The sequence below is a fragment of the Teleopsis dalmanni genome, chromosome 2, assembly GCF_002237135.1.
Source record: "Teleopsis dalmanni isolate 2A chromosome 2, ASM223713v2, whole genome shotgun sequence".
Taxonomy (NCBI): Eukaryota; Metazoa; Arthropoda; class Insecta; order Diptera; family Diopsidae; genus Teleopsis; species Teleopsis dalmanni.
This window is the reverse complement of record NC_051847.1, coordinates 163,763,205-163,779,431: the sequence shown is the minus strand read 5'-3', so window position 1 is coordinate 163,779,431 and position 16,227 is coordinate 163,763,205. Positions and strand designations below refer to the sequence as shown.

At 29.3% G+C, this 16,227-nt stretch overlaps 3 protein-coding genes across 3 annotated transcripts; all 3 read left to right on the top strand.

Annotated features, from left to right (window-relative positions):
- Nucleotides 1–2,810: 2,810 nt before the first annotated feature.
- Nucleotides 2,811–3,654, top strand: LOC119681835 (trypsin beta-like). Its single transcript, XM_038095126.1, has one exon. The coding sequence runs from the start codon at nucleotides 2,854–2,856 to the stop codon at nucleotides 3,595–3,597; it is 744 nt and encodes a 247-aa protein (XP_037951054.1). The 5' UTR covers nucleotides 2,811–2,853; the 3' UTR covers nucleotides 3,598–3,654.
- Nucleotides 3,655–5,425: 1,771 nt separating this feature from the next.
- On the top strand, nucleotides 5,426–6,172 carry LOC119676077 (trypsin alpha-3-like). Its single transcript, XM_038087305.1, has one exon. The coding sequence runs from the start codon at nucleotides 5,426–5,428 to the stop codon at nucleotides 6,170–6,172; it is 747 nt and encodes a 248-aa protein (XP_037943233.1).
- Nucleotides 6,173–8,001: 1,829 nt separating this feature from the next.
- Nucleotides 8,002–8,930, top strand: LOC119685043 (trypsin beta-like). The gene has a single exon (XM_038099229.1). The coding sequence runs from the start codon at nucleotides 8,052–8,054 to the stop codon at nucleotides 8,793–8,795; it is 744 nt and encodes a 247-aa protein (XP_037955157.1). The 5' UTR covers nucleotides 8,002–8,051; the 3' UTR covers nucleotides 8,796–8,930.
- Nucleotides 8,931–16,227: the final 7,297 nt, after the last annotated feature.

Below are 16,227 nucleotides of genomic sequence, written 5' to 3'. Positions count from 1 at the left end.
TCACATCTGCTTTATTACTGTCCAACATATGATCGGAGTACCAGTTATAGGACTTTCTTCTAAATTGTATTTCAGGCTTTGCAACCTTTTGCAATTTTTAAACGTTTAATTTCTTATAAGGTCCAATATAAAATGAGCTAATAGGCCTTAGTGGATCCTAAGAATCACCGGTAGAAGCTAACCTAACCTAACCTAAATATAACAAATTTTGTATTTCTATCTTGGCAGCACTGTTTGAATGACATATGTCAAACAGCACTGTTATCTTATTTCTCCTTTGGTGGATATATTAACAAACAAAATTTTTTGTATTTGGTGCAGTTGTAATCTACAAGTAAATATCTTGAGCAAATCACAGCGATTACAGGAAGCAGGGATTAAGCTCACACTAAGCTAATAATCAATTCTGATCACTACAACAACGTAATATTGAATATAAGGATATAAAAAGTATATGGTTTCAAGAGAATAATACCACAATCCACTCTACTCCTTTAATTTCACGTTTTGGTGTTATGAACCCATATCCAAGATCTTGCAATCTGTAGGGCTACGCAAGGATCAAGTTTATGCGAAAAATCTTTAAATTCTTTACTTTTTGAAAGTGAGCATCCGTTGAGCTTCGACTTGATGCCAGCTATGTGTCAATAACGCATAAAGTTAAATCAAAAGAATGCAGTATTGTAAGATATCCTATGGAAAATAATTCAATGATATTGTTTTTTACATCTAATGGCAAGGCTCCATTAACATGTTTAAAAAAAAATTATATCAAAATTTTAATCATAAGTATATTTTATTTCTGAAACTGCATAATAGTTTTTCTGTACTTTAACTATGGTTTATGAAAGAGAGAACTTATGAAAGAGAAAGAGAAATGTTCACTATTGTAACTATTCCAATCTAAATCAATCAATCTAATTTTGGTAGTTATTTAAAACAATTTTCGTTTCGTGTATTTATTTAAAAATATAAGAACTGCCATTGATCATATTTAAAATTTGTATCATTTAACAGAAACAAATATCTGAAATTTTGAAATTGATATAGTCTGAATAGTTAAAGAAATATATATGCATTGACATAATAACAGACCGAAATTTATTTTATTTATGTATTTATTTATTTATTAATTATATTCCTTATAGATATCATCCAAGTACTGATATGAATACATGTCTGATGATTTACTTTATTTATATTTTATCAGTTGTTTAATTAAAAAAGCTTTATTTACTTAAACTTTTGCATAATTAAGAAACGCAACCATTTGTTTAATAAATTTGACTAAAAGAAAATATCTATTGAATTCTAAATAAAAATGTTTGCTAATCTGACTTTTTACAGACGGTGTAATAAGTAATTCTAACCCATAAACGAAATAAATATCTAGATTGGTATTTTATATTCGTTGAAGAAATGAGGGCTAGATTAATGGTGTTGAATACTACAATATATCGAGAAAGTTATACTTGAAGAAATAATCTAAATCCATAAAAACGGCAGTATATGTTTGATATCTTAGTGTGAATATAAAGTGTGAATATTCCGACATCAGATCGAGCGCAGACTCAATGGCAGATACTATCCCAATTCCGCTATCTATAAATCTTTTCTCATCCAGCGTTTAGACAACATTTTATTATCCCTAGCTCGAAGATATTTTACCGGGTGTCATAATCTTGATATAATCTTATTCACCCAGCTCAATTTTCCATCGATATACTTAATAATATAAGGTATACGCCTCTAAAATTTATGACTTTTTATCTGAACGACATCCTCTGTGTTTCTTATGTAAACCAACTCTACAGAATCAATATAGAGTTGTACCTTTTTCTATTTGTGCAAATCAGACTCTTAGTTTATCACCAAATTGAAGCATAATTATACATTGACCTTTTTCAGTCTGTATGTATGTAATCATACTTTGTTGTTGGTAGATTAATAAATGCAGATAAATTGATCATATATTGCATATGGTCTGAAAGTGTAACAAAGCTGTTGCTGTTAGCACAAATATTATAAGTGATATCTACACTATACTATATATCTATATTATATATCTATACTATAGTAAAGGATATTGTGGATTATTAACATTTCAATTATAGCATATTAAATATTTTGTTTGCATTATAATTATAGTTACGAGGTGTAAAAGGCCACTAAACATAGGTGATAACAGACTATTATCTTACATTTAAATTACATAATCCAATTACTTGTAATTTGGAATTTGGTGTTTCAATTACAATTGAAATTCTAAATGCCAAATTACAATTACACTGCAATTAGGATTTGGAAGTAATCAATACTGCAAACTTTTGATAATAGTCACAAAGTACGATAACATCTAAAAAAATAATCAAAAAAAACTTAAGTCTAGCTTCATATAACAAATAACTGACGATCTAAAGCGAAAGTACTATAAGAATTGCCGCATCTTTACGTAGTTATTTTCCTAATGCTGTCATCATTAATTCCATCAAAATCTTATTTAAAAAATCGTTAAAATTATGTTAATTAAACATCAACTATTAATTTTCAGAAAACAATGATGAAAAGAATTTATGTATTTAATTCAAATAAACAATAATAGGATATGAATGACGTTATTATATTTAACTAAAGTGTTGATAAATGATATATTTACCAACGTAAGATATAAAATGGTTTCAAACTGTTTATTCAGTTGGTAGAGACATAGAGACATTTTTTATATAAAACGTTTTATTTTTTTAGACAATTATAAAAAAATTAATAAAAATCAGATTTACGTAGTTGCTATAAAGGGCAGCTGTGAAAAAAGTATCGATCAGTGACTGCCTAAGATCAGTGTAGAAAGGTAAAATGTTCGTCAAATACTCCATCTGCAGTTTTTTGTTCGTTATAGGACTATTTTCGATTCCACACATACAATGTGCCGAAAAGGATGCGAAAATCGTTGGAGGAACAACAACAACAATATCCCAGGCACCATATATAATACAGTTAATGAAGAACGGGCAAGTTATATGTGGCGGAGCATTGATATCAACAACTTTAGTTCTTACTGCTGCACATTGTGTATCTGATTCAAAAGTCAGTCAAATACAAGTTCGAGGAGGAACTACTAACTTGAACAGCGGTGGAGTAGTTCGTAGTGTAACTAAAATTGTGAGATCAAAACTTTATAACACCAATAATTACAATATGGATATAGCAATGTTACACTTAACATCTGCACTAACTGGTACTAATATCACACCAATCGCTTTAGGCACAACAGCTCTCGCTGATAATGTCGTTGTAAAAGTTTGGGGTTGGGGTATAGATAATTCTGGTTCCCAATCTAAGGTTTTACGTGTTGTTGATATTAAAACTACGTCTAGATCATCATGCTCTCGCTACTATTCATTAACTTCTTCAAATTTCTGTGCATTCACAAGCGGTAAGGATGCTTGTTACGGAGATTCTGGTGGTCCACTTACACATAACAATAAATTATATGGACTTGTTTCATATGGTATTGGTTGCGGAACATACCCAGGTGTATATACAAGTATTGCTTCATCTGCAATTCAAACATTTATTGCTAATGGTAGGAAACGTTAGTTTGTGAAAATAAAAACATGTAGAAAAATAAATGAATAAGAAAGTCATGAACGTAAATTATTAATTTTATACTCGTACATGGTTAGAATGATTTCATACATGCTTATCTATTGGTGTTTAAATATATTACAAAGAAACCTCTTATCGTCAACCAACTTCTTGCGTTTAATTAGGACATTCGGCCAAAAGGGGTTAAATAATTTCAAATAATAAATGTTGATAACGGCCATCATCCTCAGATTCATACTTGTCAAATTGTTAAAAAATGCTTTACTCGTTTTCGATCCAAGTATATATACAATAGATGAATAGAAATAATTAATAAATATTAATTAATTATTTTTGAATTAAAAATGAACTGTAAAGCAGTTCTATGCTCAGGAACTGGTATGAAAAGTTTAGTAAATCTAAATTTAATCCATGAGTCGCCATTTAATGTAACCCAATCATTTGGAGAATATAGGAATTACTGATTAAATCAAATGCTAAAAGTTCGTGTCTCTCTTTATTGGAATTAAAGATTATTATCTATAATTATAGAGATTAAAAAAAGGATATTGAAAAAGAAAATCGGAATTAATCTAGTTTTTTTTTATGATACAAACGCTAGATTACACATAACCTTCCTAATCTTACTTGAATGGATCCTCTTATAAATGAATAAGGCTTAAATTTAATGATTAAAAAGTTGCTATCCATTGTTATTGTTGTTATAATATTGTTATTCATGTTATGATCGCGATTAAAGTAGGACATTGAGAAAATTCGAAATTTATCAATAGAAAAAGTGTTGTTTTCTATCATGGCAATGCAGAGTTTCCGCAGCTTGAATCTTGAGTTTTTACTACTAGTTTCTTTAAAATTCTTTTACAAAAAATTTATCATAACCGAACCCCAAAATTACATAGAAACTACACGGATCAATGCAGTTATTCAAATTTGTGCCAATCAGTCATATTTTTGTAATGATCATATCTTATAAGATCTGGTAAAAATTGGAAAACTTTGACTAACATATTTTGGTAATGATCAAATCTTATATGACCTCTCAAAAATCGGAAAAGTATGGTTGAGAAATTTCGACACATTCCCCGTATAATCTTGACAATGCACAATAATGTTACTGTTTGTTGCGACCTCTTCAGAACTAAAAATAAATGAAAAGTTTTGGAACAAATATATCTGTGTAAAGGGTATCGAACTTTGGTAAGACCACAACAATGTTATTTCTGTTGTTTTGAATCCAATATTTTGTATATAATATTATATCTAAAATATTTTCAGATTGCAGACACGAATGTTCTTATTTGGGAACATCATTTCTATTATATTTCTAAAACACCAAAAAATTATTTATCTATTAAATAATTATGAAATATACACCATATAAATTCTTCTGCAAGTGTCACTGATTTAAATTTTGGAAAAAAATTTCAATATATTATATCAATGGTACTATATACATTATAATGCCACGATTGAACTTCTTTTAATGGCAAAGTAACAATACCCACAATTTGTGTTAAATCTTCATATCAAATATTCATTCAAATACTTGTTCATTAGATTACTAAAATAGACGTTTTTTTATTATAATATGTTAAAGTACAAATATAATAAATATATTTACCTAAATAAGATATAAATTAGTTTTAAAATTATTTATTCAGTTGGAAAAAGTCTCGAAAATAATTTAAATTTAGAAATTTTTATAATTTTATACAATTTTGAAATATTAATTAAAATCAGATTTACGTAGTTGCTATAAAGGGTAGCTTTGAAAAAGTCATCGATCAGTGAGTGCTGAAGATCAGCTAAGAAAGGTAAAATGTTTCTGAAATACTTTACCTACGGTTTATTATTCATCTTAGGAATATTTTCGATTCCACACGTAAAATGTGCTGTCAAAAGCCCAAAAATCATAGGAGGAACAACAACAACAATATCACAAGCACCATTTGTAGTACAGATTATTAGATTCGGATCTACTCTATGTGGAGGTGTACTGATAGAACCAACTATAGTTCTCACCGCTACACATTGTGTATACGGCTCAGTAGCTGCAGGAATACAAGTTCGAGGTGGGACTACTGACTTAAACACTGGTGGAATAGTACGACAAGTGGCTAGAATAGTTATAAGCAACAAATACAGTACCACAACTCATCATATGGATATAGCAATATTACATCTAACAACTGCACTGACTGGTACTAATATCGCAACAATCGCTTTGGGTACAAAACCACTTGCAAATAACGTTGCTGTTAAAGTTTGGGGTTGGGGTTATGATGAATCTGGTGTTCCTTCCAATGTATTGCGTGTGGTTAGTCTTAAAACTTTGGCCAGAACAACATGTGCTCGAAAGTATTCACTTAGTCCTTCAAAGTTTTGTGCGTTTGCAAATGGTAAAGATTTTTGTAAAGGAGATTCTGGTGGTCCACTTGTACATAACAATAAATTATATGGACTTGTTTCACTTGGAAAGGGCTGTGGGATAAACCCTGGAGTTTATACAAGTATTGCTTCAGCTCCAGTTAAAAAATTCATTGCTGCTGGTAGAAGAAGAAGGTAACTTAAATATCTAGCATGTGAACATGGAAAAATATATTATCTAATAAATGAATAAATATATCATAATGGTGTGTTCTTAATTGAAATAAGTATCTATATTATATAAATAGCTACTTCTTTTACTCCTTTAATATTATTGATATTTATGTGAAGTTCATTTATAGGTATAACTACATTATAATATTCAGTATATAATACGAAAAGTAAAAAACTTTGCAATGATCATATTCATATTATAATAGGAATAATATAATAATAATATAATTAAAAAAATAAAAAAAATTAGAAAAGTTTCGAAAAATAGTGAATTGTAACAACAAAAATTTTTATTTTCTTTTAATTAATTGAATTTTTGGCTGACTATAGCCATATATGACATACCTATCGTCAGTGGTGTTGGAATTATACTTATATTTGATTATTCATAAATAATTTTTTGAGACGGCAAGCACCAAAGGTTCAACTCGTACCCTACCAGATTTAAAGCTCAGACTGAGTATTCTTTAGGCAACTGAACTGGGAGTTCGCTTACTGTGTTATTATTATAACGTGATAAATAAACGAATTTAATTGTAAAATTTTAACACTATTCTTTTGTAAAAGCTTATTCTCAGCATGATTTTATATTATTCTTTCTTGTATGTGGAACCTAAACTAGGAACATTTTGCATAGAAAGTCACGCTAATGTTACTCTATGAACACGAAACTGGAAACTGAATATATCAAAACTTCTCTATTAATTACAATAACACTACAAAAAATTTTAAGTATATATATTATGAATACATAATATTTTTATATATAGTATCAGTTGCTTTTATACTTTTAGGGTAAATAATATGAAAAGGGCACTAAAATGTTAAAAAATTTAATAACGCAATGAAGAAAATAAAGCCTAAGAAGAAACTATATTTTAGATAACCTAGATGAGGGGATAGATCTAGTCATATCCATACTTGTGCACAAACTAGTCTTTTAGTTTTTAGGACAGACGAAGATTATACTCCAGATACAAGTTCTTGTAACAAAGCACTTTTTATATATGAAACATAATATCTATAACCATTAATTATGTTGTATTTGTCATAAACGACGTTGTCTTCTCAAAAAACAGCATGATAGAAATGTTAGATACTTCTCTAAATATAACTAAAGGTCAGAAAGCCTTTACGCAGATACGAATTCTTCGCAGTATAATCTTTAATAATTGATTATTTAATATAACTAAAATATCTTTCACAAATTTTTTTTATTTTTCGGAAAATAGAGATCCCGTGACCGCAATTCTAAAGTAGGAAAGATGTTTAATGATATTAACTCTAATAGAAGTACAAATAAGTTCAAACTATTAAATGAATGTCTTATAAAAGTAAAATATCACAAATTCGAGGAGAATACTGATGTTTCCATTGATTTAATTAACTACAAATACTTCTGAGCTATAGAATATGAGATATATATCAAAAATCATTATATATCAAATAAATTTTAAAATATTAAACCCTAATAAACTAGTTTATATAACTACAAATTATTGCTTTCCACATTGTAATAATAAATGTTTCGGTAGATACCTAAAGATCTTAATTCAAGTTAATTAAATAAATATATTATAATACTAACAGAATTATTTTATATTATAAAATATATATTATTAATATATACATAAAGAATATAATTACCTAAATAAGAAATGAATTGGTTTATAAATTATTTATACAGCTGGAAGAAATCACAAAAACATTTCAAATTTAAAAACTTTTATTATTTCGCACAGTTTTAGAAATTTCAAATTTCCAGGTATACGTTGTACCTATAAAGCACAATTCTAAAGACAACGTTGAACAGTAACTGCTTAAAATTAGCTTGGAACGGTACAATGTTTTTGAAAAGCTCTATTTGCGGTGTTTTACTAGTCTTAGGACTATTTCAAACTGTACAAGTGAAATGTGCAGCCGTTGCCCCGAAAATCATAGGAGGAACAACTACCACAATATCACAAGCTCCATTCATAACACAGCTAATAAGGAACGGACAAACAGCATGCGGAGGAGTATTGATTGAAACAAATAAAGTTCTTACTGCTGCACATTGTGTAGCTGGTATCACCGCCGCCGATATTCAAGTTCTAGGTGGAACGACTAATTTGAATAGTGGCGGTGTTCGACGCAAAGTAACTAAAATTATAAGATCAAAACTCTACAACACCGATGATTATAATATGGATATAGCAATGTTACACTTAGCATCTGCACTCACTGGTACCAATATCGCTACAATCGCTTTGGGCACTACACCTCTCGCTGATAACGTTGTTACTAAGGTTTGGGGTTGGGGTATAGCTGATGACGGCACTCAATCTAATGTTTTGCGTGTTGTTGATATTAGTACTTTGTCCAGAACATCATGTTCCGAATACTATTCATTAACTACATCAAATTTCTGTGCATTTACAAGTGGTAAGGATGCTTGCTTCGGAGATTCTGGTGGTCCACTAACACATAACAATAAATTATATGGACTTGTTTCATATGGAGCTGGCTGCGGAACGTATCCAGGTGTTTATACAAGTATTGCTTCAACTCCAATACAAACATTCATTACCAATGCGAAAAAGGCATAAATGTTATACAATATATATCTGAATATGTTAACAGAGAAAAATATAAGTCTTAAATGTATATATAGAAGAGGACGAGGGTAGAATTAGTTTTCGCCGGTTCTTACACGTATAATATTTTTAGGACTTTATGTATTAAATAAAAATTTTTTACAGTAATAAAATCAACATTTTCATTTCATAAAACAACATTTTCATATTTAAAATATTTAATATTATTTAAATTGATACTGTGTTAGTAATTGAAGTTAACACTGGAAATCAAATATTTATAGGATATGTCAAACTATAGGAAATAAATATTATTTAGCAAATTTATTCACAACTTCTGTGCATATGTGCCAATATTCTGCCATTATTTAAGTAATGAAATTGTAGTTGAACTCAAAATTTTTGAAGATGTATTACTTAGCAGTCCAAAAACTGTTTATACAACTGTTTTATGTTCAGCAAATAATCTTTATAAACAAATAGGCACGTTTTTTTATCTAAGAAGTCTACTTCTTTATAATGAAGTTAACGATTCTAACATTTTAACGATTTTTTGTATTTTACACTTTGAAGACAAGTTTATTAAAACTATCGGTGGCACAGCAATAGTAATTTCTCAAGCACCCTTCATAGCTCAATTATTTTTATTGATTTTGTAGACGTTAATAGTAGGAATGCTTCTGATCTGCAAGTATGAGCTGATGCAGGGGTCTTAAATGATGGTGAAGTTTTAACCAGTGTAGCAATGATAACGATAATATAGTGTTTTATATTACGAAATATGGAGTATGGATATCGTTATGTCTGAATGAATTTCCTCACTAATTAGAGAGACTATTACCACAGTTGATTTGTCAACAGATGGCACAAAAACAAATCCTCATGGTGAATTGATCATTTGGGGGTCGGATATTGATAATACAGGCTATTAATCGGATGTTTTAAAATACGTCAATGTGAAAGTAATCAAAAAAGTTATGTTGCCATCCAACAATTTTGATTTATTTATTTTTGGCAAAACTAATGCAATTGTGATTTAGGTAATCTAGATATATACAATAACTAGTTTAATTGTTTGGTCATTTATGATTGTGGTTGTGGTATCCATCCAAGTTTATGAACTTCTTAAGTAGAGTACAGGACTCATAAAGTCAATATTACAATATCATTTTATTACAACAAATTCGTATTATTTAAAAAATTTAACAATAATTACAAATCAAAAATAATAAAAATATAGTAATATACATATATATATATAAACATTTGATACATCGTATATAACAATAAGAAGGCGCAGGTATGTGTCATCGACATCATCATATAATTTTTTGTTTTTAAAAATATACAAAATTGTGTTTAATATTACTTAGTTTTTAAATAAATTGACAATTTTTTAAACAATTATACATATGTTCTTAAAAAAACAAAATTATCAATAAACATTTGATAAAAGAATTTTGTTTGCCGGCAATATTATATTAATAATTGCACAAGTGTTTTTTTCTATATAACACCGTACAATGTTATATATAAGTGATTTATTATTATTATTGTTATAATTATTTGTTTAAGAGTTAGATAGGTTTATGTGCGAAATTTAAAAACGCTATACATATGCATCTCTTAACGGATTCAGATGGTCTGGAACAAAATCTGAAATAAATTAAATAAATAATACAAAGATTAGATTATTCTTACTGAGTACGTTCCGCCAATAGGTAGAAATAAACTGAATGAGTGAATTTTTGAACATACAGACACTTGACCAGTGTCGCAAGTTCCGGCTGTGCTGGCCACTTGTGGTTGGATTCGAAGGGGCTGTAGTCAATACCCAAACTTACGCGGGTAGAATGATTGAGGTATTGTTTTATTATTCATTCGCCGTGAAGAGCATATTCATCACCGGGAGCTTATACCCAAAGATCAGCAGAAGTTTAGGATCGGCCTCACATCACACCAAGGTGAAAGTTATGTCTTGCATACATTTCTTCATTTGGCACCAGCGGATATTCTTGAATATCCAATTGGAATTTAATTGATGCCTTATATCAATATCCGTGTTTTTGAACACCGTAGTGTTAAGCCTCTACGGCATAGAATATTACGTACAATAACTATTGAGATTTAGTACGTATTATATGTTGAACGTATTAATGTAGTAATTAATTATCATAACATTTTTTTGAACACTACCATATTATTGTTTTTTACTAAGGACCATAAAATTTTAAAATAATAAATTGTATGATTATTTTAATATCCTTTATGCATCTCTGGTATGATGTACATTGAATTGTATAAGTGCATATGAATATAATTGCTTGGAAATTTTTTGTGCTTATTTTCTAAGAAGTGAGGTCTTGGTGGACAAACTACAACCTATGTATTCATACCTATTTAATTTTATTCATAGACCATTTTTAATCATCTCGCCAACCAGCTGTGGTTTGCGGACAACCAGTTGAGAATCACTGAACTACATGAATGCAAACTAATAAATTTCAAATAAGTGAATGTTAAACCCAAAATCCCATTCTTTACCACCAAAAGTAGAAATCTCTACATTCTTTTGTGATATATAGTAACGATAAACGAATATAAGTGATAGTTATAATGTAATAAACAGTAAATGAAGGGCTTCTAAATCAAACGAATACTTATGTTAAAAAACGCATTCTATAAGTATTGAAATAATCTGGAAAGACATATATAACTTGCTGAAGATATCTAACTTGTATAAACCATAAACATTATATATGTTATTTCATTGTTTCAAATATAATATTTCTTAATACAAAAACTACGAAAAAAAATTTTTCGTAGTTACAAAAGATACTTTGGAAGTAAATAAAATTAAATTAAAATATATCGTATAATTAATACAAATTATTTTTAACCTAACATAAATTTAATTAATTTTATTTTATTTAAACTAATGTATATATTTATAGGAATTAATTCAAATTTCTTTTAATTTAAACACAATTAAAATGATTAGACCCAAAAATATAATCCGCCTTTTTTTAGGTTCGCTGTTATAATTGGTTTAGACAAGAATATATAAATAAAAACTTTAAATATTATTTAGTTACCTAAAATTATGCAAAATACTTAAAAATATTATAAACGATATAAAATTCATAATTAACATATAAAAATTAAGTATGAGTAATAAACTACTTAGCAAACTACTTTTAAAGTAAATTAATTAGATGTAATAAAAACTAATATCCACAACATCTCTATAAATAAGATTCCATGAATACTTCATAATTTGTATCATATTTATTTGCAACTATACACGTAATTCAGTCTATCCAATTAAAGACCCCCAAAGCACTAAGGCAGATTAAAGCTTAGAGATACCTTCAGAATTCTCTGAAACACTATAGTGCCTGATAAAAAAAGTGATGATCTCATAATTTAATCCCTCTGATAACACCAATGTTTAGAGATAGATATTTTCTTAACATTTTGCAGTAGTTTTAATATATTTATATACAATAAAATTAGTTCCAATAAAGTATTTGAAGTAAACAAAGTCATGCTGATGTATTAGGATCATTAGTCAATACTTGACAGAGATATATCTGCATACGCTTATTCAGTAAAGAATATTTTTATTACTAAAAATAATTTTTTTTATAATCTAAATTAATTAATTTAATGCCCAACAAGCATCAATGATCACCAATGAATATTTGTTTCAATGCAAATAATCATAGTTAGCAAATATTAATATATTGGATTGAAACACTGATGCTGGGTTGCAATATTGCTGATATATTAAGCTATCATTTTATTTTTATTTAAATTCATATTTTTTGTATTTTCGTACTCAACTATTTTTTTAAAAATCGTTCCCGACCGTTTCAATTCTTATCAATCTGTTATGTTATGCCAATTATTTCTTTTCTGTTGCCTTTTATCATTTAATATGGAATTGATCAGATAGAGAAATTCAAGTCACAAATCCATTGACTTTAGTTCTATACGAATATCTTAAACTCCATACTGGTTTGGTTAGTACTGAATATATAGAAGAAGTAGAAATTATTTTTACAATTTACTACTCATAACTTTGGTAAAAGAACAATAAAAAGTTATCTTTAAATTCTCAATATCATTATTTACCATATTTAATTATTTTGCTTAAGCAAATATGTAAATATTTATGCATAAGAGAACGGCAGCTCCATGTCAAACACTAAAGGTGTACACTGACTGACACAGCAAACACAAGAGCAGCAAACAGTTCAAAGCAATTCTCACTTCAAATGGAAACATTCATGCAATCAACCAGTTGCTTTAACTGTCTACACTGAGTCTTAATTGGATATTAACCACTTTAAGTTATGTACCAATCACTAAATCCTAGAAAATTATGTTCGTGCTTAATCACCTAAACACTACAGCGTTCAGGTCAGTCAAGCCTTAATCACTCACTTTTTTTTAGGTGTACAACAAATGGCTTAGTGTCAGTCGAATGAACTTTAATTTTGGTAGCAGGTGCCGCCAAAAAGGCACCTACGGCACTAACCCTAGACCTCAGCAAAAAATGTACTAGTTTATAATTTTATATTATTGCGATTAGCGAGAGAATATTCAGTTAGAGAATTAAAAATAAATTGTATGAAATAAATAAATCATATAAATATACGAGGGATGTTTGAAAAATTTTGCGCCTAATATATGGTAGAAAGAAAAATTTTGAATTTGTTGTTACTTTTTGACAATATATTATTAAACTGCTATTTTTCCAACTACAATTTCCCCCTTTAAAACCCCCCTTTAGCCCCTTTAAATTGTGCATTGTGTCAAACTTTTCAAAATATATCTTCACGATGGATAAAAGTTAAAAAAAAAAGGAACTAATTGTTCTTGTAATTGTAAGCGGAATACATGTCGTTCCAACAGTGGTGGTAGTCTGTGGTAAATAATAATAGTCTGTCACGTGTGCTTATAGTTAATCCCGGTCTAAGCTAGACCAAAAACGTAACAGTCGACAGCTTCAACTAAGGTGTAACCTGCTCAGTACTACGGTAACGGTACTGACAAGTCACTGCGTACTAGGAAGACATACTATGAGTCTGGGCCTACCGTAAAATTGCTTTTGTCGTGGTTGTGGCTTTGCGGATGAGGATGAAACTGTGCTCGACCCTATATATCAGTATCTATCTTTGGTTAAGAGTAGATATAAAATCTTTGGGTCATCTTTTCTTACGAAACTGTCGAAGCTGACCGAGTTGCCATTGTGCAAAATTATGGACTTAGCATTGTTAAGTTAGTTTATTTTTACCTAAAAAGATCAGTCATGCTTTTCCACGTTTCTTTCTGGCCTACGTATGAACAATGATAATCCGTTGCATTACAACGCGTCATGAGTTGAGCTTAAGTGGGCTTTGGGCACAAATCGCTACTCCTACCTAAGCTAACCTATGCTTATAGTTATATAGAGATTAATATAATATAGAGATTATTATAGAGATTAAAGCAATATGTTTTCTTAGATTGATGACTCAAGTGCTGAAAAGAATTTGAAATAATTAATAGAGTTAACAAGGAATAAAAGTATGCAATTTAAGTGAATTGAAAATATTGAAAATATTGAAAATATTAAACGTTGCTTTGTTGTAAACATAACATTACTATTGTAATACTATCTGTTGTTAGGTTTTTAAGAAATTGGACGCGGGCCAAAAACCCAATTGTCCCCCAAAAAATCCAAGCAAAAATGATGTCAAACTTATGGTAGATTAATAGGGCTTCCGATTCTCTGTGCTTCGACCCACCCATAAGTCGACGGTTCGACACACATAAGTCAGTTTCGAAAGCAACTAGAAAACTAACATTATGGAAACAAATGTAGGCATTTAAAATACTCATCTTTCCTCAATTAGTTATTTATTAGTGGTTATAATGTTTATCTTAATATATTTGAAACAGTTTAAAGTAACTTATATTAATATTTGGCATATATTTAAAAACTTTAGTTATTTTTCTAATTGGTAGTATTCTAACACCTTGCGGCACTGAACACACCTTCTCACTCTTTAGTACAATTTTACCAAAAAAAATGGTAAAAAGTGTAGAATCATTTCTACTTATTCTGTTAGACGTAGCCTATAGTGTTCGAAGATCTTCATATGTCTCAAGCGCAAGATCATCAGCTGTAAATGTTCAGAAAATAATAGTTGAAATGAAATGCAGAAAATATTAGTTCGGAAAAAAATCACAAAAGCTATGCCTAACAGACATTTGTATAGGAAATAATGTTGTGTATTCAACTTACGTGATTTTGCTACCGCACAGTGGCAGAAATGTTGCAACCATTGGAAAAAGCCAACAAAATCTTTTCCCAGAAACGTGCTTCAATGCTGTTCCGCAAGAAACGTTAATGATTTGCAGCACTTCGATGCTGAGATGTGTCGTGAAATTTACATAGTTGCAAGTTGCTTAGAACCACATTCCAAAGCAACCCATCACCAGTAAAAAATTCCGTATATAAGAAGTTAGAAGATATAACAAAAACCGAAGAAGTAGCATAAGTGCTTTCTTTCTCAAGTGCAAATTTCTACTATAAAGTTTCATTATAACTGAATAAAAATATGTAAAAAATACTGGCAATAAACTTTAAATTTTGTTGCATGGTCTCTCAACTCATTTATTCCATTAAATGCATTTTAGATAATTTGGGATAATTTATCAAGAAGTTTCGCCATAGCAACGACATTGGCCTTCGAAAATTTGAAGCGTTTTTTAGTGAACAAATTTTGCAAAACTGAAATCAATTATATCAGACGTCAAGTGAAACTAAAAGGATTTCATAGAGTTGAAATACTTATACTTCTTATATATAAAACTCCAAAAATAATGTTTTTTTAATGATGAACAATAAATAGGATATCATAAGCTAGATCTTATCTTTAAATAATAAATATCATAACATGGCATTGCTATGGTGTACTCTCCCTCCCATTGCAGTTTTTTGCCTTTATCTTTTTCATTTGAACGTTGATCTGCATTTCAATGCACAACTAACTTTGAATTGCAACAAGAAAATAAAATGAAATAAATTATTTAAAATGATGATGGTGGTTGGTGCCACGCGATCATTTTTACTACGCTGCAGTTATCTGCAGAATTAAACAAACTTCTCAGCGCGAATAGTACGCGGTGCACACATGCCACACTCGCCACTCGACAAAATAATTTATGAAATTTGAAATGCAACCACGCACGTTTCTTGGCACAAACCGGCATCTGCACTCTTCGATATTTTTTTTTTTGCTTATATACAATATATTTTTTTTTATATTCTGTTCATTGTTGATCATGTTGCATCTCAATACATACCACAATGCGGTATGAATGAATTTCTTTTCAGTCTAGAGTTGCCAAGTATGTTCTTTCGAGTATTTGATCTTAATAGCGTCCCAAC

Bases quoted from the DNA above. Each gene is read 5' to 3' on its own strand.
- LOC119681835 (XM_038095126.1), top strand. From the start codon at position 2,854: ATGTTCGTCAAATACTCCATCTGCAGTTTTTTGTTCGTTATAGGACTA.
- LOC119676077 (XM_038087305.1), top strand. From the start codon at position 5,426: ATGTTTCTGAAATACTTTACCTACGGTTTATTATTCATCTTAGGAATA.
- LOC119685043 (XM_038099229.1), top strand. From the start codon at position 8,052: ATGTTTTTGAAAAGCTCTATTTGCGGTGTTTTACTAGTCTTAGGACTA.